The 20,435-nt window shown below is 58.3% G+C and overlaps 7 protein-coding genes across 7 annotated transcripts; 3 read left to right on the top strand and 4 right to left on the bottom strand.

Annotated features, from left to right (window-relative positions):
* Nucleotides 1-171: 171 nt before the first annotated feature.
* TRAVEDRAFT_48648 (uncharacterized protein) lies at nucleotides 172-1,467 on the bottom strand (the record flags this gene model as incomplete). Its single annotated transcript, XM_008041127.1, has 3 exons — nucleotides 172-1,213; nucleotides 1,272-1,385; nucleotides 1,448-1,467. The coding sequence occupies 3 exons, from the start codon at nucleotides 1,465-1,467 to the stop codon at nucleotides 172-174; spliced, it is 1,176 nt and encodes a 391-aa protein (XP_008039318.1).
* Nucleotides 1,468-3,282: 1,815 nt separating this feature from the next.
* Nucleotides 3,283-5,548, top strand: TRAVEDRAFT_48647 (serine carboxypeptidase; the record flags this gene model as incomplete). Its single annotated transcript, XM_008041126.1, has 14 exons — nucleotides 3,283-3,367; nucleotides 3,432-3,633; nucleotides 3,701-3,767; nucleotides 3,838-3,950; nucleotides 4,011-4,101; nucleotides 4,154-4,227; nucleotides 4,284-4,316; nucleotides 4,371-4,464; nucleotides 4,527-4,576; nucleotides 4,641-4,719; nucleotides 4,777-5,100; nucleotides 5,156-5,191; nucleotides 5,256-5,386; nucleotides 5,443-5,548. 14 exons carry the CDS (start codon nucleotides 3,283-3,285, stop codon nucleotides 5,546-5,548), a joined length of 1,485 nt encoding a protein of 494 aa, XP_008039317.1.
* A 508-nt stretch (nucleotides 5,549-6,056) lies between these two features.
* Nucleotides 6,057-9,470, top strand: TRAVEDRAFT_72664 (uncharacterized protein; the record flags this gene model as incomplete). Its single annotated transcript, XM_008041554.1, has 6 exons — nucleotides 6,057-6,065; nucleotides 6,120-6,707; nucleotides 7,019-7,657; nucleotides 7,708-7,825; nucleotides 7,879-8,369; nucleotides 8,433-9,470. The coding sequence occupies 6 exons, from the start codon at nucleotides 6,057-6,059 to the stop codon at nucleotides 9,378-9,380; spliced, it is 2,793 nt and encodes a 930-aa protein (XP_008039745.1). The 3' UTR covers nucleotides 9,381-9,470.
* A 2,853-nt stretch (nucleotides 9,471-12,323) lies between these two features.
* Nucleotides 12,324-13,471, bottom strand: TRAVEDRAFT_126780 (kinase-like protein; the record flags this gene model as incomplete). Its single annotated transcript, XM_008041553.1, has 3 exons — nucleotides 12,324-12,925; nucleotides 12,981-13,097; nucleotides 13,291-13,471. The coding sequence occupies 3 exons, from the start codon at nucleotides 13,469-13,471 to the stop codon at nucleotides 12,324-12,326; spliced, it is 900 nt and encodes a 299-aa protein (XP_008039744.1).
* Nucleotides 13,472-14,087: 616 nt separating this feature from the next.
* TRAVEDRAFT_29647 (uncharacterized protein) lies at nucleotides 14,088-15,362 on the bottom strand. The gene is made up of 4 exons (XM_008040957.1): nucleotides 15,315-15,362; nucleotides 15,121-15,228; nucleotides 14,783-14,806; nucleotides 14,088-14,317 (listed from the first exon to the last, which is right to left on the bottom strand). Exons 2-4 carry the CDS (start codon nucleotides 15,202-15,204, stop codon nucleotides 14,270-14,272), a joined length of 156 nt encoding a protein of 51 aa, XP_008039148.1. The 5' UTR covers nucleotides 15,205-15,228; nucleotides 15,315-15,362; the 3' UTR covers nucleotides 14,088-14,269.
* A 390-nt stretch (nucleotides 15,363-15,752) lies between these two features.
* Nucleotides 15,753-17,284, bottom strand: TRAVEDRAFT_29646 (60S ribosomal protein L4/L1/L2). The gene is made up of 5 exons (XM_008040956.1): nucleotides 17,198-17,284; nucleotides 17,069-17,143; nucleotides 16,296-17,004; nucleotides 16,047-16,240; nucleotides 15,753-15,991 (listed from the first exon to the last, which is right to left on the bottom strand). Exons 1-5 carry the CDS (start codon nucleotides 17,238-17,240, stop codon nucleotides 15,894-15,896), a joined length of 1,119 nt encoding a protein of 372 aa, XP_008039147.1. The 5' UTR covers nucleotides 17,241-17,284; the 3' UTR covers nucleotides 15,753-15,893.
* A 1,113-nt stretch (nucleotides 17,285-18,397) lies between these two features.
* On the top strand, nucleotides 18,398-20,411 carry TRAVEDRAFT_72661 (PLP-dependent transferase; the record flags this gene model as incomplete). The annotated part of the gene is made up of 9 exons (XM_008041552.1): nucleotides 18,398-18,557; nucleotides 18,633-18,937; nucleotides 19,010-19,068; nucleotides 19,125-19,168; nucleotides 19,224-19,327; nucleotides 19,379-19,472; nucleotides 19,531-19,718; nucleotides 19,785-19,993; nucleotides 20,066-20,411. The coding sequence occupies 9 exons, from the start codon at nucleotides 18,398-18,400 to the stop codon at nucleotides 20,301-20,303; spliced, it is 1,401 nt and encodes a 466-aa protein (XP_008039743.1). The 3' UTR covers nucleotides 20,304-20,411.
* Between the last annotated feature and the right edge of the window lie 24 nt (nucleotides 20,412-20,435).

The raw sequence follows: 20,435 nt of genomic DNA, 5'->3' as shown, positions 1-20,435 counted from the left end.
GTGTAGTAGCACCAATATGCACATGTACATACATGCAGAGAACACCTCCGGTTTCTCCATACGAGTCTCAAGACTTGGAATGGTCCGCTTCCAATCGAAACGCTGGTAACCGTATACACATAAGTACATTGACAGATTGGTCGAGCTAGCACTGTCGCACTACGTACACAATCAGTCTGAGTCCGACTCAAGCCCGCGGAGCATTCGAGTGTACTCTTCAGCACGCACACGAGCTTCTTCCCGCCGGAGTTCGCGCCGCCTCAGTTCCTCCGGGCTTGGTAACATCGCAGCCACTTTGTCCGCATCGTCGTGCCAGAAATAAAAGGACTCGAAAGAACGCGGAGCGTGTGGTTTCGTGAGCCGCTCCTCCCAGTCCTCGTCGTACTCGTCCCGGTAGATGGCCTCGATGTCCGCAACGACCTCGTCCGTCACGTCCGTCCACTCCTGCTGCGGTTGGCGCTGTTTCACCCGCTCGATCGTGTCGATGGAGATCCGGTCCCCGACCCACTTCCCCTCATGAATCTTCACCGACGTATTAGGCAGCGCAGTGCTGGGATCCGGCGAGTAACAGAACCGCGTAAAGAGCGCCGTGCCGAGGTCAGCCTCGCAGGTCTGCAAGAACGGCTGCGCAGCGCCCGGCTGGCCGCTCAGCTCCGCGAGCGCACCCGCGCGGACGAACTCGTGCTTCGAATGGTTGCACAGCGCCCAGTCGTCGCGCGCGGGGAACGTCATGGCAAGCGCAGCGACGAACAGGCGGCGGTCCGGCATGGGCAGCGTCATCACGAAGTCCACGCTCTCGTAGTACAGGCCGCGATATTGCTGCGCGTAAGTGCCGATGTCTGCGAGTCCTGCGTAGCCAAGTTCGTCGAGACCCCAGCCCCTTGCTTCGGCCTGCTCGACGATGTATGACTTCTGAGCGGGGGATAACAGACCTTCCGGGACGTTGTCCAGGTCCACGTAGTCTCCGAGGCACACAATCCGATCCATTGCCCAGCCAGCGGAGGAATAATCGCGCGCCTCCCTGAGTACGCGCCCTTGGGCAATCGTGAGTAGCTTCTTGCACGTTATGGCAAGGCACACGCTGTCGAATGCGTCGCTGAGGCCGGAGCAATAAAGAATGTCGTCGAGAATTTCGTCCGGAAGGGAAAGCAGACCTTTCTTCGCGACGGGGCCAGGCGGGGGAGCGTTTGCGAGGTATCCTGCGAGCTCGGGCCTGTATCCGCTGGATCAGCGCACGGATTGAGTTGAACATTGGCAAAGGGTGACTTTACACAGGATATGGAATAGCTAAACTGCGCACGAGGAACGCTTGTTTTGCGTAAATGATACACCCGAGCTTATACTTACCCTCCGGGTGCGCCCACTCCATTTTATCGAGGTTGAAGCTACGACGACCGGCAGTGTGGTTAACCACACATACGATAAAGCGATAATGTGACAGACGTACAAGTTCCAAGTTTGACCCATGGCCGAGATGAGTTTGGTGGAGATACTGATGGAGATTTACTGTCTTCCGCTGAAGAGAGGGATCTTCAGAGGTGGTACCAGGGAGCGATGGAGCATCCAGCGGCGGAATGCAGTTGCTTATATGTGCTAAGAAAGTGTTATTGTTGTGATTCAAGCAGCCTCGAGCCACCTCTCGATCATGGCTAACCCACGCCAACCTGTCCTTGGGAGGGGGGACAATCAGCGCCGCGCCTGTGACTGCGGGTAGCCTTGGTCAGCCCAATTGAGCTTACGCTGCTTCTCTCTGTCATTGTTTGAGCAGGTGAGCCACGATCATACCCCAGCACCGTAGTGCCGTGCAGTGTCAGTGTATGGGCCCATACTTGAGCCAATCTCCACTAAAAGCATACGTCACGGCAGACAAAGAGCGAAGTCCGCCTGCTGCCATGGCTATGCAATAGCCTTAAATTTGACAAAATGTTTACCTGTCGTAAGCCTGTCGCACGGTTTTTCAAGCTATAACACGCAGTTGGTTCCGCACCTTGTTCACCGTGCGTGCACGGAGATCTACAGAGACGTATGCAATGGTGGTCTCAACGTGGGACAATTCATAACTTGAAGATCAGACTGCGTCACCGACGGAACACTGGCTGTTGCGCGGTGCATAACTTGAACGATATGCGGAGTTCAATTGGAGGGAGGTGCAGCTTCGACGCGTTTCCTGTTCTGTTAGCTGCCATGTCTGGTGGGGTAGTGAGCCGCATTGTACAATAGAGCGTATGCGACAGACCTACAACTTCCAGGATTGAGCCGTGCCAAGTTTGGCGATGTTATACAGAGAGATCTCCGGTGTTCGCTGGAGGGAGCTGGCTTTGATCCGCGATATGTTGCAGAGGGGGCTGATTTGCGTGTGGGCCTTCAGCGACGATACAAGGTAGGAGTCAGAGACGAGCTCCAACTTTAGAACAGTGCATGATGCATAAGCTTCGGGTAGTTGCAAACACACTTCAAAGGTCCTCGAGAGCAAAAACACTCACTCACTCGCGCTGCGGCCTCAGGAGGAGTTGAAACTCAGCTTTCCCACGGGGCTCCCCCATCCGAGCTCAAAGCCTCGAACCAGACTCACTTCTACAACCTCATGTTCTGATCTTGCCTTTGGGAGAGTCAGATACAAGTCATCCTCGAGCCTTCAGAGGCGAGGATGGTTTACAAGCAGGTCGAGTTCGTACTGCTCGTGGTTATCGCTTTATCATGTGCTGACTGCCAGTGTGGGCCACACCATTGCTAGGGCCTTTTTTCTGTATCAGACAGCACAACGCCTCGGCCTTACGGTACTTATGCAGGAAAACATGGGCGCCGCGAAGCCTCGTCGAGGTGGAGCTCACAAGCCGAATGAACCCCCTCCACGCGTACCCTCAAATGTCCGGTAACGCAGCGTTCGTACGTAGCCGAGGACGAAGTCAGCTCCCGTGTCGCTTTCTATCAATGCACCCGCAACACGGCGGAAATTCCCCGCATCAGTATCTCGCCGCCCACCCGTATGTTGCCTGGGTATCGTCGCGGTGCCGTTATGATCAATAGGCATGACGCCGACAGCGTTAGTGTGGCCTGGACGCCAGCTTCTACCACCACTTTCTCTCTGCATTCGCCCGTAGTGCTGGCCTATATCTGGCCGCAAATTGCAATGGTGCGTCCGCTGACCCTCACAGCCCTCGACGTGTGTATGACTTGCCGGCATTTTGTAGTAGGCCGCATGTGGCTCTCAGAATCTCATCTGCTCCCGATGCGGGTGCCTGCAGGCTCACTTCGCATCGCCGAGAAGGATGTGAGAATGTGATGGCCGACAATGCAGTTCGGAGATCGCTCCAGCCCACATCATATCGACAGTGTATATATACTGCGCCCACCGACACGGCCGCAGGTAACCTCGACGGTCTTGTGCGAAATTCCCGCAAGCTCCAACTGAAGGATGCTTCGGTTCTCAGGGTTAGCCGCGCTTGTCTCCGCGCTCTCGGTGCTCTCTGGCGTATTTGGGAACACTGTCGCGCATAGGGCATTGGCTGGAGTCAAGAGGGACGTAACACCAGGCAAGCTGCGCATCGTTGAGAACAGCGGCGAGTGCGAAACGACCCCTGGGGTGTACCAAGCCTCCGGCTACGCCGACTTGGACGCGGAGAATAGCATGTGGTAAGTAGCCCTGTTCTCTTCGCCTAACGGAGTCATTTTTACGGACATACTCATCGTGCGATCGTAGGTTCTGGTTCTTTGAGGCTCGCGAGAATCCTGAAACTGCGCCGCTGACATTGTGGCTGCAGGGTGGTGTAAGCACAACTTTATCCATGGCGACCTCGGGCGTACTCAGAACCTACATATGCTAACCTCGGTCGATAGCCTGGAGGGTCCGGCCTCGTCGGGGTCTTCCAAGAGCATGGCCCATGTAGGGTCAATAACGACACGACCAGTGTCTCCTACAATCCGTTCTCCTGGAATAACGTGTCGAATATGTACGTTCTTCTCATCAGTATAGCACGAGGGCATCACTCACAACAGCCACCCACACGAAGGATATACATCGACCAGCCGATACCGACGGGGTTCTCCCAGGGCAACAGGAACCTTAACAACTCCGTCGACGCCGCTCAAGACGTCTGGGACGTGAGTCAGCCCACCCTGTAGCACAATATGAACACTCACATCCGTCTTTCAGTTCCTGCAGATTCTCTTTGCTGACGACCGCTTCAGCAAGTTCCAGAGCAACGACTTCGGTATCTGGACCGAATCGTAGGTCACTTTCGGTCGCTTGAGGAAAGCAAGGCTTTGACTTATGCTTTTCGTAGGTATGGCGGACATTATGGACCCACTTTCGCAAGGTGCGGGTCCTTTTTCAGCAGTCTGATTTAGTGCGTTAACGCATGGGGAGATAGGCAGTTCCTGGACCAGAATGCGCGCATCGCCAACGGTAGCGCGGAAGGCGTACCTGTGAATTTGAAGATGCTAGGAATTGGGGACGGGTTGACTGTAAGCTGTTGTTCATGGCGGCCTGAAGTGATTCAATGTGGAGTGCCAAATTTACCGTGCAGGACCCGCTCACTCAATATGGGAGCTACTTCGATTACGCACAATTCAACCCGTGAGTACCTCTCTTTCCGCTGCGCACGAGGGTAGCTCAAACGAGGAGCACCGTCGCTCTATAGGTACTTCCCTACCGCTGACAACGACACACTCACCTCGACCAACCAAAGCTGGATCGAGCCTGGCGGGTGCCGCGACGAGGTATGTGCCCGCATCCTATAGGCACGACGCGCATTACTCACTTCCGTCGTGTGATAGATCTCCAATTGCTACGCCACCTCGAATTCGCAGATCTGCGCGACCGCACAGTTCGACTGCGACGCCGAGGTCGCGCACCGGCTCGTCGGCGACCAGGACGAGGACTACATCCTCTCGGGCTTCGACGACACGTATCCGCCAGACATCACCGCGTACGCGAACGACACCGAGCGGAAGGCCAGGATCGGCGCGGAGGGGTCGTTTGGAGAGGTTAACAGCGGGGTGCTGTTCGCGTTCTCGGGCGAGTGGATGCAGAACTCGGTGCCGACGCTCGAGTCTGTGATTAATGAGGGTGTGCAGACTACGCTCTATGTGGGGGATGCGGTACGTGTTTGTTTGTCAAGGGGGTCGAGCGGTTGGCTGACGTCTCGGCAAACAGGATTATCAATTGAATTACTTCGGTGTGGAGGCCATGGTGCGCACCTCGCTTTCGTGTTGCCCTAAGGTCTTTTTGGAGTTGACACCACACACCTGTCTAGCTGGACAAGATGAACACGACGGTCAGCGACGAGTGGGCCAAGCAAGAGTTTTCTAACTTCACCGTTCGCGGCGAACCTGGCGGTCTGTTCAAGAACGCCGGGCAACTGCACTACCTTCGCGTCTTCGGAGCGTACGTACGCTTCATGTGTTTTCTTCCAAGCCATGCTGATGTTCTTGTTCATCTAGAGGTCACGAAGTAGCTGCATACAAGTGGGGCAACCTGCACAGAGGCGAAGCCGCGCTGCAAATGTTCCGCCAGGTGCTCGGGAACGAGGCTCTTCACGCGACTTGACGACCGTTGCGTGGCATGTCGTTTTTCGCGTAGCAGCTGTCCCGTATTGCGGCGAATGTAGTCCGCGTAAAGCAATGGAACGAGAGCGTTCGGTTTCATACTTGCGTGTTTGTTGGCTTCCGCCCGGGCGGATGCTTGTACCGACGACCAGTCATCGCAGGTACTGGTTGAAGTTCAACCGGATTGAATCTCCGCCCTGGTGGACAGCATCTGTTCCTCGAGCTAAAGCGCAGAGCCATGATCAGTACCTGGTACGAACTGAATTTTTTGCTGCAATTTTTCAGCAGCTATGCGCTGTTGAAAAGCGGGAGGATGGTGCACAAACAAAGAGAGCTTGGAATGCAAAGCGCGGAGGCACAGCTCACTCAATATGGACAATGCCGGCGTGTGTTTTACGTAATCCATGGTCGGACGCGATCGGCGGCTATGAGCAGCGGTGTCCAAGCCACAACGCATCTCTCTCCCCAACCCCCACTCCGTCCGCACCCCTGTACTTCTATGTGACAAGATGGCAGCCGTACGTCCTCTCTCTTCTCCTGCTAACGACGCGTCCTCACGCTCGCGACGGTAGGAAACATACGGAAGAAACCGCCAGTCAATTGCAGACCTCGAACAAGAAATCAACGACATATTCGAGGACCACCCCCAATCCCATTACAATGAATCCAACGAACCCGTCATCCCCGGAGACGCGCTTGTCGACGTCCTCCGTACCTTCTCAAGCAACCACAATGCGGTCGAGCTGATGACGCGCGAGGAGGAGGAACAGCTCACAAACCTCGTCACGAGCAACCCGGGCATCCAAGTCACGCCCCAGGTCCTCCTCCAGTTTATCGCTATGCAGACCACCCTCAGCCCTAGCCCCAAGCACAGCCCCGAGGGCTCGCCATCACCAAATGCGACCGCGTTCTCGGACCGCGGCAGGTCGGAGGACCGTGACTATGACGGCATGAACTCGCGCTCGTCAAGTCGCGACTCTACCGGCACGTACTACAGACCGTCGTCGAGAGGCCCATCCCAGGAGTCGCCATTTGACACAAGCCGGAGACAGCGCACGACGCCGTTGAACAAGAACGCTCCGTCGAGTTGGTCGCGAAGGCCACCACCATCGCGCCGCAAGAGCGACGCTGGGCACAGTCGCGCTATGAGTGACTCGGAGGTGCGTGGCTTACACCGGATCACTGATAATCCTACCCCAAGCCTTTTTCACGGCGGACAAGCCAATACCTCACCGGAAAACGACGGAGGAGCACTGGGGTCGTCTTGCCAGATTCAACCCACTGGACCAACCTTAGTGCCGTGGGTATGCATCGCGCATATTTGAACCCGAAGATGTAAACGATCCCAACATGTGCCTCTGATGTTACGGTATGAGAGGCTGTCCTCCGTGAACTGGCTTTGATCAAAATTATCAGGATTCTGCTGAGGTTCCTACATGCGCGCGTGCTGACACCTCCTGACGCTTTCTAGTCTGTGACATCACCACCGAGTTCATATGCGCGTACTCCCGGCCGTAGTCGCGCACCATCCAACCCCACCAGCCCGACGTTCAGCCCTCCTCAAGTCAGCAAATCCATCAGCTCACCTCCCTTTGGTGGCCCCTCTCGCCCACATTCGCGCGCACAATCACAACCGCAAGGGCACTTCTCGTCACTGGATAATGCCGCGAATGACTACTATGGCTCGTCGCCTGAGCGCGAGTACGGCCAGCGCGACACATCCTCGGGGCTGATGTCTCCGCCGCCCTCTGACGCATCCTTCGACGACGAAAGACACTTCTCGGAGCAGATTTCGTCTCTGCCTCTGCCGCGACATTCGGCAGATGATTCGGATGACGACTCGGATGAAATCGAGGAGGCGCTCCTCGGTCTTGTCATGGACCGTTCAGCGGCCTCGTCGACCGTTTCGTTGGACATGCAGGGCCGTCTGGACGCGCTTCAGAGGATGAACACCGACTTGGGCAGGAAGCTGCTGGAGGCGGAACGCACGCTGCAGAATCGCCTTGCAGACCACGAGCAAGAGTTGGAAGACATGCAGATGCGACTGGAGGAGTCAAGAAGTGAGCTAAGTGCAACCAAGCGCGAGGAGAAGGATCTTCGTGGCAAAGAGGTGTGTTCCGCCATGGCTACTGACACGTCTTTGCTGACTTGTTTCCATAGCGTCAAAACTCCACGCAAATCGCGGCGTTGGAGACTGAGATCATGAAGCTGCAGAAGACGCTAGACACCGCCCGCTCGTCATATCAGAGTCTCCAGAAGCAGTATCAGGAGCAATGCAGTAAGTACTCACCGCTGATGTCGCGTCCTCTTGCTCACCCCATACTGCACCAGCCGAGTCCGAACGCTACCGCAACCAGCTTCGACGGCGCGACCAGGAAATCAAGGACCTCCAAGACGCAGCGCAGATGCAATCCATCGAGACGCAGAAGTGGCTGCGCGAGCAGTCCAACTATGAGGAGCGCATTGCCTCCCTCGAGGAGGAGCTCCTGATCGCTCAGCAAGCACAGGCACAGCTCGACGAGCAGAAGCAGGAGAACATGCTGCTCAAGGAGACCATCGACCGGATGCGCTTCGACATGGACGAGCTCCGGAATAGTGCAAGCGCGCTCGAGAAGGGCGGCTCCTCCGGAACCGCAAGTGCGCAAGGCAGCGTGAGTAAGAGCCTCGGCGCAGAGCTCCTCAGCAAGATGAAAGACGGAAAGTGGGACATGGACGAGGAGGTCGAGGAGGAGCCGACGAGCTTCGAAGTTGAGGTCGAGGCTGAAGACGACGAGACGGAGTCCGAGGACGTCGTCCAGACCATCATCACGCGGACCAAGAGGGTAAGCCGCGCATATACAACGTTTTTCGCGAGTATGTTGCTCACGCGGCACTTATTTTTATAGAAGGTCGCCAGTCGCGCGAAGAAGATCGAGACCTACCAGCTGGACGAGACGAAGGAGTACTCAGACACAGGCGTCCAGCACGAGCCCGCAGGATTTACGTCGTCCCGCACCGTGCAGACCGACCCCCCGCCGAAGATCCTTACCGCTTCGTTCAGCATTCAAACCGAAGAACCACCTGTTTCGACCATGTCAATCCAAACAGAACCAGAACCGATACCCACCCCTCCTGTGCACATCACCTTCGACGCCGGTATCCAGACCGAGGCATCGAGCATTGAGGAAGACGATGATGCCCTTGCGTCCTCATCGTCGACCCTGTTACCCCCCACCCCCAAGGCCGCACAGGAGCACCTGCACGCGCATGACCTCCCGCCCGCATACAACCAGGTCGCCGGGGACGAACTCGCGCTGCGTGTCGCGAACGAGACCCTCAAGACCTGGCACAAGGGTCTCAAGTTCCCGATCGAGCCCCTCATCGGCGGTGTCTCTGTAGATGCCGTCGAGGACTGGAAGGCGCTCAAGGAGGAGCTTGGTGTCGACTGCGCCGCGATCGACCGTCTCATCGAGGAGTCCGCTCGCACCAACCAGCCGCGCCCCGGCAAATCCCCCGCGCGTCCACGCAAGAGCGGCCGCTTCTACAACATCTACAACACGTACGTGTATGGCGACCCAGACCGCGGCAGCTCCCTCGTTGCGGGCGGGCACTTGCTCATCTGCGTCGGTGCTTCCGCGCTCGTCGCGTTCCTCATGGGCCAGGCGATGGCGCCGCAATACGCGATCCCCGGCGGTGCTACCTACTACGACCGCGCTGCATGGTCGAGCTTCAACTCGATGCAAGCAGGCGGCGAGGGCTTCTCGGGCGACAGCACTGCTGCCGTTTGGGGCATCCTCGGTCGTCTCGGCGGCGGTGCCGTCAGGACCCTCCGCGGATGGCCAGCGTACGCGTGAAGATGCCTCACCCTCCATACACCACTCACTCCGCCCTCTACTCATACTCGCCATACCCCATCCCTCCCCGCCCCACACAATACCCCCACCCCCACTCTTGGCACCCGACGCCGCGTCGGGGCCTCCGCATGCTGTCCATATGTCCATATGCGCCTTGCTGGATATCTATTCGTAGAGCGATTCCATGCTAATCCTCTCTAGCCGTTCCTTGCACGTACTACACTCCTTACTGACGCAAATGTTTTCCCCATCCTCCTACCTGCTATTTGGTCTTCTGTCGCATACAGTCACCATTGCCGTTACCGTATGCCCCCACACGCGCCGCCCTCGGCGCCGCGGCGCGTTTTCTCTCCCCCCATCCTCTCTCACCCATATGCCCGTCTCTTTCCCCTCCGTTGCCTTTCTGGGATCTCTCTCTCTTAGCTACCATAGAACTCCTGACGATGTTGTGATGATGATACGGACCCGGGTCCGCTGTAGATTACACGACACATGTATAACAGGCACGGATACGCGCACCTGTCGCTCCAGAGCACGGGCTAATTCTATTCCTCTCCATCGCGTGCTACGCTACGACGGGTGTCGATGGACATGAATGTACAGAGCGGGCCAGATCTAGGGCTGTGCGCGGGGCTGTAGGCCAGCTGGTAGCCAGGTATGTGTATGAGGGGGTGGATGTACAGTGAGAAGCGTGCAAAAAGTGGTGTAAATGTGTGAATGTGGAGGGGAATCGACCATGGGCGCATGCATAGTGGGGGGATACGTATACGGGATCCGGATGGCATAGTGCGGAGGGGAGGGAGGGGGGAATGCATAGGATAGGGCGCACGCGCGGAAAAGGGGGCGCCAGACGGCCTGAAGGCGAAGATGAAAATTGTTCGAAAGCGAATATGCATGCGTATGAAGGGGGAATGTGTCGAAGATGTGCAAAGGGCCGGAACGGTGGTAATGATACAGGGCGATGATGGACAGTCTAGCGAGGTGACAAAAGATGCGATGAGTGAGTGGGTCAAGTGGAACATGGTGGCCAATACTGGTGGTAGGAGATGGGGGTTCATGGAGTGGGCGCTGGTTAATGGAGTGGTTTAGCTGGGCGGCCCAAGGGTTCGACGGGTGGGGGCGGGGGTGGTGGGGTGGTGAGATACTCTCTGTCCGTTTCTATGAGCTGAGCTGCCCGCAAGAATAGAGTCCTTACAAGTCAAGAACCGCGGATGTGGACCGCTATGTACAGATCATCGGGCGCGGCTCGCAGTCGCGCTCCCGCGAGCGTGAGTGCGGCGGCTCCCCAGGCCGCGCGCTCACCGAGCGGCGCGGGGGCGACATGTCCGCCGCGGACGCGGACGGGCGGCGCGTGCGCACCTCGAGCGGCATCTCCTCCTCGTCCTCGCTCTCCTCGTCCTCTTCCTGGTACATCTGCGACGTGCTCGGGTGCGGGTCGAAAGACTCTGCGCTGTCTGCGACGTCCACGTCGTCATCGTCGTCGTCAATGAGGGCGCTGAGTGGCACATCTACGTCCTCCTCAAACACGATCTCGCGACCGCGCCGCGGGCGCCCAGCGGTGGGTGGAGTGAAGAAGCTCGAGCTGTCGTCCGCGGAGTCGTACGAGATGCTCGAGGCGACGCTGACCTCGGAATGGTTGAAGGACGCCTGAGCGAGCGGGCTCGTCGTGCGGAGCCGTGCTTGCGCATTGGCAACGGCGGCGGCCGAACGCGAAACCCCCGGGTCCTGCTGTGAAGGTCCGGCGACTTCGGACGCGCCCTCTGGGTTGCGCGACATGATCGCGTGCGCTGCGGACATCGTCGCGGGAGCGCCGAGGGAGTTCGCGGACGAGACAGTGCTCAGGAGCGCGCTGTTCGGCACAGAGGGAACCGGGCTGTGCGCAACACCGCCGGCGCCCAAGAGGAGTGTGTCGTCGTCGAGCATGTCCTCCATGCGCTCGCCCGAGTACAGACTCGTCATATCCTCCGACGGGCGCGCATGTGCGAACTCAGGGCCAGTCCAGCTCGCCGCGCGCATCGCCTTCGTGAGCTTGCCACTCATGCTGCTTTGACGCGACGTCACATGGCTGTTGAAAACGTCCCCGCTATCGCGTGAAGGTGGTGCGGTCGCAGCCGCATAATACGGACGTCCGTGGCCGAGCGAGGAACTTGCGTCGATGGGGAGAGGCCCGTACGACGACGTTCGGTGTCCACTGCCGAACTTGCGCATCCACGACGCTACCATGCTCCGGGGACGGTCGCTGTCGGGAGAGTATCCCGGGTTCTCGGTCGTCGGCGTCGATACCTGGCTGGAGCTGACGGGGGACGGCAGGGGCGAGCCGATGCGGCTTGAACGAATGGGAACCTGGAGACTAGTCTCTGGGGCCTTTCCCTTCCTCGAAGCTCCCGCAGTCTGGGTACCCGACGTCGACGAGGATGGCACCGAGCCTGAGTTCCACGCCGGCCAGGGATCGAAGTCCTTGGGTGGAGGTGGTGGAGGCTTCGCACTGATCTCGCCAGCGGACTTGTTGCGAGAGAGGTCTGCGCGTGAACGCCGCTTGCTCTTCTCCCGCACAGAGCTGTGGTTGTGACCGTGCTGGTGTTGCTGATGACCAGGAGTCGTGCGCTGCCGCGACAGATGCGCGAAGTTCGGCGCGGAATGCACGCCCACATCTTTGGTGTCGTCGTAGTCGTCGTCGTGGCGCTTGGGATGACGGAAGGACCGCTGGGGACGGACGTGCTTGAAGATCGACGAGATGCCCTTAGAGAGCCGCTGTGGGGAGGGAAACCAGCGAAAGCGGACGATAGACATCGCAGACCTGGTCTCCTCGGCACTCGGTTCGAGACAGAGATAATTAGTGAGCTTCGTCTCGCGGAGCCAGCTTTCAGGATTCGCCAGACCGCGTATAATCCATGGGTGTCGCTTAGCCAACAATCAGAATGTAGTCGCATATTGTGGGAAGACTCATCCACTGACCTTAACTTGCTCGAGGGAAATTCGTTTGCGCGCGTCTTTCTCGAGCAGGCGCGATAGCAGGTCTACCACAAGAAATCCTTCGGAATCCTCTTGAGGCCACTTCGTACGCTTCTGATGCCGGCCACCGACAGGTAACTGATCCAGACCCATCTTGTCGCCTACATCCCAATCTTGCGACCTGATGACTCGGTATATCTCGTACTCGGTGTTCGCAGTGAATGGGAGGGTGCCGAAGAGCAGGCCATACAGCATAACGCCGAACGCCCATATATCGATCGCCTTAGTGATAGGAGGCTTCTTCCGTGGCGCGTGTAGGTTGAGCGCGCTGCTGGAAGCCTCCACGGTCACGTCGGCCACAATCTCCGGAGCTAGAAACATCGGTGTACCGGCCGTTTTGGAAAGGTCGGACTCGTCCATGAGGATTGGGTCCGTGTCGTTCTCCTTGATGTTCCCCTTCCCCGCAGCAGCGAGACGCTGTGCATAGGAGAATGTGGAGACGCCGAAGTCGCTGATTTTGACTGTCCGGCGGTCAGAGGTCCACAGAAGATTGGCAGGCTTGATGTCACGGTGAATGATGCCCTGGTAATGTACTGCGCGGGCGCTCAGCATGGGAGACCAGGGAAAGCAAGGAGGTCGAGAACGTACGGTACTCTAGCCCAAGTATAACGTCGCGACAGATGCGCCGTGTCTGGTCTACTCGAAGCAGGGGATTGTCGTTCGGTGTGCGCCATTTGATCTCGCCGCCGCCGAGGTACTCCATGACTATACAGGCTGTCAGCATATGAACGTATGCGCTAGCACGATCGAGAGCACAAACAGAGCCTAGCAGCCGTAAGGAGAGCAGCAGAGCCCCACGTTGCATGTGTAGACACGCATACACCATGTTCCTGCAGTTACGTACAGAACGAACCGTGCACACGGAGGGAGCGAGGTGGACAACGGATAGAATACGCACCCATGTATATCTTGTCTCTCAGCGGGTCGTCTATTACCTCGAGCAAGCGGACAACATGGGGATGGCTAAGCTTCTTCATGATGGCAATCTCCTTGCGTATCTTGTGCTCTGTGCTGCCGAGCTGGTCTACGAGCGGGGTATTGCTGGAACGGGGGAGGTTGCGCTTCCTGAGCTTGCTCATACGGTCACTCTTGGACTTGCGAGGGACAACTTTGATAGCCTGAGCGGGAGTAGCGTCACAAGCAGCGTGTGCAAGTGAGTGTGAGGAAGAAGCGGCGAGGGGGCAGAAGGAGCGGAGACGGGAGGAGTATGACTGACCACATCCATGTTGTCCAAAGTGGTGTCTTTGGAGAGGAAGACCTCGCCGTGCTGGCCCTTGCCAACCTTGTGTCCGAACTCGTACTGGTTTATCATCTTTCCCCTCGTTGTTGGAATCTCGCGGGTGTGGGCCTCATGGGTCACAACGACCCCCTCGTGCTGGCTGAGAGCGTTGACGGAGTGCACGCTGTTCCTGAGGTCGGCTGGCCTGTCGCGCGAGCTGGATGCGACGGAGGCGGCCATAGTCTAATATATACAGAGGACAGCCGCCAGAATGGGAGAGATGAGGAAGACAGGCAGGGGGGAGAGAGATGGGAGAGGGAGAGAGGAGGAATTCTGGCGAAGACTCCACAAAGAGAGGTACCCCGGCACGCGTTTAGACGCCCAATCACGCTCATCCTGTGCCACCCCCAGCCTAACCCAGCCTAACCATCTTCACTCTCTTCCACCACCTCCTCTCGCTCGCAACAGCAAGTCTGCTCCGACGCGGGCTACGCAGCGCCCAGATACATTCACTACGCCGCAGATCAGCCCAAGAATACAATGTGCCCTGTTCTACATCAGTATCACCGAGGTTTCCCAGCGCGCCTGCTGCTATCCTCGCGTCCCCATCTCCAGCTTCCACCGGGCTTCCAGTCTCGAACCTCGCCAGACTTCGCGTTCACCGCGGGCATGTGCACTTGTCCTCTTCCTTGACAGACTGCATCACCTGCGCGCACACCCGACATCAGCATCGAACAACCTCTAATACGTCACACACCCAGCAACGCTCTCTCTTCCCGGGCCTTCGCGTCGCGCCCCAGCAACAGCGTACACCCCGCCCGAAAGGAGCATGCGCTCTACGCGATCGCACGCCGAATGCACCCCAATATGCGAGGCACCCACGTCCGCATCGCGCAGGGTCTGGCCAAGCCAGAAGTCCCCGAGTCCCCGGCGAACTCCCCGGTCGCGCGAAGGCAAACCTCGAGAAGATCCCCGGGCCCCTGCGGGAGAATCGCGCTCAACAGCCGCAGATTATGCCACGCCCGCGATCCCCTCATTATCGCAAGAGCCAAAATCCCGAGCGCAGCGGCGTCCAACCCCAAAGCTAGAGCTCCAAGGGCCCTTTTTGCCCCTCTGGTGCGTACGACGCGCGGGCCATCAGACGCAAAACAGAACAGCAGAATGCACTCACCGCGTCGGCGTGCTGGCCGCATCCCTGTGAGCGCACCGAGACGTAATCATCAGCTTCGCATAAAGTGGACGGTTGAGATCGCGCCGGCGACGGCCGCCCCGCCCCTGACGCCTGCGCGCGTGCGCCCTGGCGACTGGAGGGCGATCGTGGCGAAATTGAGACATTCGAGCCGGCGTTGTGGGCGCGGGCACCAAGCTGTGATGCATGATGATGGCCAGCCCTGCAACGTGCCCCGACTCGAACTTCGCGGGAGGGCCCCGCTGCCCCCGCATTTCATTATCGCCCGACACAGCCGCGGCCGCCGCCATGATATCACGACTGCACTGGGAAGTACGCACCTTCCAGCTCGTCTTGCCGCAGCTATCGCACTTCACGAGATAGCAAGCGTTCACGGGCGCAGCGGTGATCTCGAAGTTGGCCATTTCGTTCTGCGTTTCGTGAGTTATCTGAAGTCAAAAGGTATGCATATGTCAGCGTCAGAGCCAACGTGCGCCACGACTTCATATCAAGGGTGGGCGGATGACGGACGCACGGAGTTCTGGGCTGCTATAAGTTCTGACGAGAAGGTCTCGGAGACAAGGGTGTTCGGGTGGGAATGAGAGCAGCGGCCAACGTTTGGGGGTTTATATCGTTCGCCGGCGATGCAGATCCCCCACGATAAGCTCCATTTGCATTCGGAATTGCCTCAGTAATCCGCGCATGTGCGCTCGTGTATTCGGAATCGCTTCATACATACGGGAGCAACAGACTATGCTTGTAAATCACCTGCTGACATCGAGCCGCCGCGACGCGTATATACTTCCGGCCTACCCCTCTACCCCTGTTCTGCGGCAGACACAATTCCGAATGCAAGGGGTTCGCAAAAACAGCGCTGCCGGATAAACCTACAACCCTTCGTTGCGTCATACCCAACGCCAACACTTTCTCGAAATCAATACTCACACCGGGCATTCACTTCAAAATAAAACGCGCAGGTCGTAGCAGGCAACAAGGCCTATGGAATATGATTCCAGCATGGACGACATACAACATGTAGAGCTCAATGGACGTGACCATAAGGGTTGGGATCCCGGACCGCATAGCCTCTCGTACACCACTTCGAGCGATGCAATTACGGGGCAAGGAGAGTCTTCAAGAAGGTCTCGCCAGCGGCCTTGGGGGTCTTGGCCTTCTTCTTGTCCTTGGCAGCCTTTACGCGCTCCTGCTTGACTGTAGATTGGACACGATAAGCTTATGTACCAGTAGCGGCGTAATGCAGACTTACGGAGTTCCTGCCTGCGGAGGGTCTTCGCGTAGGGGTTGAGGCGGAACAGAACACCCTTGTTGACGAGGGGGTTCTTGTGCTGCGTCCAGGGGCGCTTTTGGATCTTCTGGCCAGCGGGGCGAACGACCGACTGGATCTCGTCGCTGTTGATGAGACGGGTGACATCGGGGTTGCTGATCTTAGCGGTGGGCAGACTGTGAATAATACAAGTAAGTTTCATGCTCTGGACTATCAGGGTGTGTGACTTACACGTAGTCCTTCTTGAAGGTCGACGCCTTGTCGAAGGTACCGAAGACCTCGTCGAGGAGGCCGAACGCACCCTCAGTCCAGATGACGAAGCGGCCAAGGTGACCACCGGGCGCGAGCTGGAGGAGGTTGAGGCGGCGGACGTTGACGAGCTCAACACCAGGGAGGTTGCGGAACGCCTTGACGATACCGTTGTCCTCGTTGTAAACAACGAGGGGGCCACGGCGCTGACGGTGACGACGGTTGCGGAGCTTGCCCTTGCCAGCGCGGAGCTTGCGAGAGTTCGAGACCTTAACGACGTCGGAGTACGCCTTGAGGGTCTTGAGGAGCGCGACAGCCTCCTTGGTCTTGGCGAAGGACTCGGTCGCGTTGGAGACGACGAGGGGAACCTCCTCGATCTCCTCGATGCGGTGGCCACGAGCCAGGACCAGCGAGGGGAGCGCGGACGCCGCCAGAGCGGAGACGACAGCGAAACGGCGCTGGTTCTGGTTCACCTTGACGTGCCACTTGCGCCAGGTCTTGGTGGGCGCGAACATGCGACCGCCACGGCACATGTTGCCGAAAGCAGCCTGACCGGAGCGGTGGGTACCTCCACCACCAACACGGGGGATACGAGCGACGGCACGACCGGTACCCCAGGACTCAGCGGAGGTCTGGTGGCCAGCCTTCTCGCTCACGGCGTACGCCTGCCTCTTGTTCTTGGCGATGCTCTCTGATTAGACACAAAATCCGCATGAGACACAGCTCAACATGACCTCGTAGGTTTGATTACTCACTGTGCACCTGCTGGACGACATCAAGACGGATGGGAGCGGTGAGAACCGCGGGCAGGGGCAGAGAGCTAGAGGCCTCTAAAATTTACTGTTAGACCTTGACATCTGCGGCGTTGTCTGAGCAGGACGTACCTCCGGCCGTGGAGCGAACGTTAACGGTAGGGCGAGAGGCCATTCTTGAGGATGTCTTGAGGGTCTTGACGCGGCCGACGAGGCGGGATGAGTGTGTGTGGATCTCGAAAAATAGAGTTTGCCAGTACTACAGCCTCCACGCAAGCACGGACAAACAACACAATCACATGACTCTGACGCGACCACACATGGGCGCCTACTCGTGTCGATACGCGTCTGCGACTTTTTATGCTCATGTTGTGCTGCTCTGCCCAAGCCCTGCCTCGTCCCTAGACGCAGCTTTGCTATTCCCTCAGTGTGTCTGTGTCTCTATTAAGCACGCTGAACTCGCTTCTAGACGAGATTCTGAGAGGGAGACGGCTCCCCGGACTCAGTCAAACAGCTTTCTCTTTCCCTCGGCCCGACTCTCTGTGCGCACCTAGTCTTGGGGGCGTAAGTGTCGCATGTCCCCTCAGGCGGACCGTCGAAGCTCTCGACCCTGCACTCCGCACCAGCAGGCACCAAGTTATGCTGCATGTCTCGGCAAATCTGCAAGGCGCACTCGTCATCTTTCGGCGGTCTCTACGTCCTCTCCCCGACGACCGACGGGAGAAGGAGTCAGCAGCGAAAAAGACGGATCGCCGCAGTACGTACGAGCACGCCACAGGTCGATCCGTACGACAATCCTCCACGAACGTAATGCTCTGCTGCGGCGCTGTGAGGCTCACCCCACCGGCGCGCTCTGATGGACGCCGAATTTCACAATGTGGTGGGATAAGGACAGTCATTTGACTCTTAGACACCCAGGAAGCCTGCATCACACCCGTATCGCAACACAGAACCTGCCCTGTCCAATCATTTCCAACGTACACAACCGCCCTTGCAAGCGCTCACTAAACGCCCTGCAGGTAGGAATACCCACAGCGCATAGCGATATCAGAGTCATCGTCCCATGCAGCGGAGAGAGGACCGCGCGGTCAGCGGGCTTCAGCCTTTAGCAATTCGATCGACCATCGGCCGGTAGTCCGGGTTTTATTGGATGTGAGTCAGACATGACTTGGCTTGGGGGTGCGCGTAATGCTATAAGAGCAGCGTAATTGTATCCGTACTCCTTCTCCACACGTAAATTCGCTCGAGTTCCCGGACACGGTCCATTCGCCCACAGCCTAACCATAAAACCGAGCAAGCATATCAACGGACGAGAAAATACACGATTTCGACATGCCGAACGACATGGACATCCCTCAGAGCACATCCGCTCTCGCTCAGAGTTTGAATGCGGTCAAGTTGTCAGATAGCCCGCTGGAGTCGCGCGTCCTACCACGGGAGTTCTACGACCAATTTCTGTCGAAGTCATCCAAGGGTCGCATTGAGGATCCTAGTCAGTACCATATTACCATTTCACGCAACGTTCGACCTCTTCAAACCAATCGCTAATACCCGTATTCCCTTACAGTTCGCGCACTCCTCCCGCTCGAGGACCGCCCGGGCTTGATCTCGCTGCTCGCAGGCAAGCCCAATGTCGATACCTTCCCGATCACCTCTATGCAGTTCAACCTGCGCGACCCCGCATCGAGTGCGGAGAGCACCATTGTGCTCACCGAGGCCGAGCTCGCAAGGGGCCTGCAGTACAGCGGCAGCGCCGGCATCCCGGATCTCCTAGACTGGCTCGTCGGGCTGCAAGAGTACAACCACGGCCGCAAGCGTGGCGAGGGCTGGGGCCTGTGCTTTGGTACCGGCTCGTCAGATTTGATTTACAAGGTAAGTCATACGGTGCGCGGCTGCTGCGTGCAGGCAGTCACGACAGTTTACTGACCATCTGTCCAACTACAGGCGGTCAACGCGCTCCTGGATCCCGGAGATGTCGCGCTCATTGAGGCACCCATCTACGCGTAAGACCCTATGCATTCGCAGCTTGCACGCTCCTGGCTAATCACCCAATCCTCAGAGGCGTATTTCCGGTCTTCCACGGCACAGGATGTGAGATGATAGGTCAGCCCGCACACACCGCCTGCCCCAACCGGGCCACCATCTTACGCTTTCGCAGAGGTCCGCACCGATGAGCACGGAACGGACGCGCAGGGCCTGCGTGAGATGCTTGAGAGCTGGCCGGCGGGGAAGCCCAAGCCCAAGGTTCTGTACACTGTACCGGTATGTCATCCCCAGGGTGTACAGCGGGGCAATGACGCTGAAAATTCGCAGTACGGCTGCAACCCTACGGGCATGACATCCACACTCGAGCGGAGGCTGCAAGTACTCGAGCTCGCGCGCGAGCACAACTTCCTCATCCTCGAAGGCAAGTCCCCTACCGCTCAATCACTCACTCCTGGCTCACAACGGACACGCATTAACAGACGACCCTTACTACTACCTGTACTTCGGGAGCGCACCGCGCCCTCCCTCATACTTCACGCTCGAGCAGGACCAGCCCGAGGTCGGCCGCGTCGTGCGCTTCGACAGCCTCTCCAAGGTGCTCTCCTCGGGGATGCGCATCGGCTTCATCTCCGCGCCGCAGTGCATCATCGACGCCGTCATCCTCCACGTACGCCCCCCTCCCTCTCACTCACTCATTCCCCACCGCACACATACTCACGTAACCACGGCACAGACGATGACGTCGAACCTGCAGCCGCCGACGCTGACGCAGGTGATCGCGCTGCGCCTGCTGCGCGAGTGGGGGTACGACGGCCTGCGCGCGCACGTCGAGCGCGTCGCGCAGTTCTACCACGCGAAGCGCGACGTGTTCGAGGGCCTCATGCGGAAGCACCTCGACGGGCTCGCGGAGTGGGCCACGCCCGAGGCGGGCATGTTCTTCTGGTGCGTGTCCTTCTCCCTTTCTGCGCAATCCGCTGTACATGTTCTGTTGAGTTGATGCGTGCGGGGCGGTAGGTTCAAGCTGAACCTGGGCGACGCGGCGGAGGGCGACTCGGAGGCGGTCATCCGCACGAAGGCGCTCGAGAAGGGCGTGCTGGCGCTGCCCGGCACGGTGTTCCACCCCGGCGGTAGGAAGACGGCGTACGTGCGGGCGTCATTCAGTCTGCTGCCCGAGGACCAGGTTGAGGAGGCGCTCCGGCGGCTCAGGGAGGTAATCCTCGAGGCCCGCAAGGAGGCAGGTGTCTCGGAGTGAGTTGACGAGGGGTCGTCACCAAGTCACTGCGGTTCGAACGGACACCAAAAACAACCGGTGTACTTGTGGTTGCAAACGGGCGGAAGGCGGACAACGCCTACCTTAGACTTACTGGGCATGAAGGCGTCGGGA

Source organism: Trametes versicolor (assembly GCF_000271585.1).
Source record: "Trametes versicolor FP-101664 SS1 unplaced genomic scaffold TRAVEscaffold_7, whole genome shotgun sequence".
Taxonomy (NCBI): domain Eukaryota; kingdom Fungi; phylum Basidiomycota; class Agaricomycetes; order Polyporales; family Polyporaceae; genus Trametes; species Trametes versicolor.
This window is presented reverse-complemented; position numbering and strand designations above follow the sequence as displayed.

Bases quoted from the DNA above. Each gene is read 5' to 3' on its own strand.
- TRAVEDRAFT_29647 (XM_008040957.1), bottom strand. From the start codon at position 15,204: ATGGCCAACTTCGAGATCACCGCTGCGCCCGTGAACGCTTGCTATCTC. The intron at 14,807-15,120 runs GTGCGTACTTCC...GTGCGCTCACAG, and splicing joins GCGGCAAGACGAGCTGGAAG to GGATGCGGCCAGCACGCCGA. The intron at 14,318-14,782 runs GTGAGTGCATTC...GTGTGCGCGCAG, and splicing joins GCGGCCAGCACGCCGACGCG to GTGATGCAGTCTGTCAAGGA.
- TRAVEDRAFT_29646 (XM_008040956.1), bottom strand. From the start codon at position 17,240: ATGGCCTCTCGCCCTACCGTTAACGTTCGCTCCACGGCCGGAG. The intron at 17,144-17,197 runs GTACGTCCTGCT...AGTAAATTTTAG, and splicing joins CGTTCGCTCCACGGCCGGAG to AGGCCTCTAGCTCTCTGCCC. The intron at 15,992-16,046 runs GTAAGTCTGCAT...TCCAATCTACAG, and splicing joins CCTCCGCAGGCAGGAACTCC to TCAAGCAGGAGCGCGTAAAG.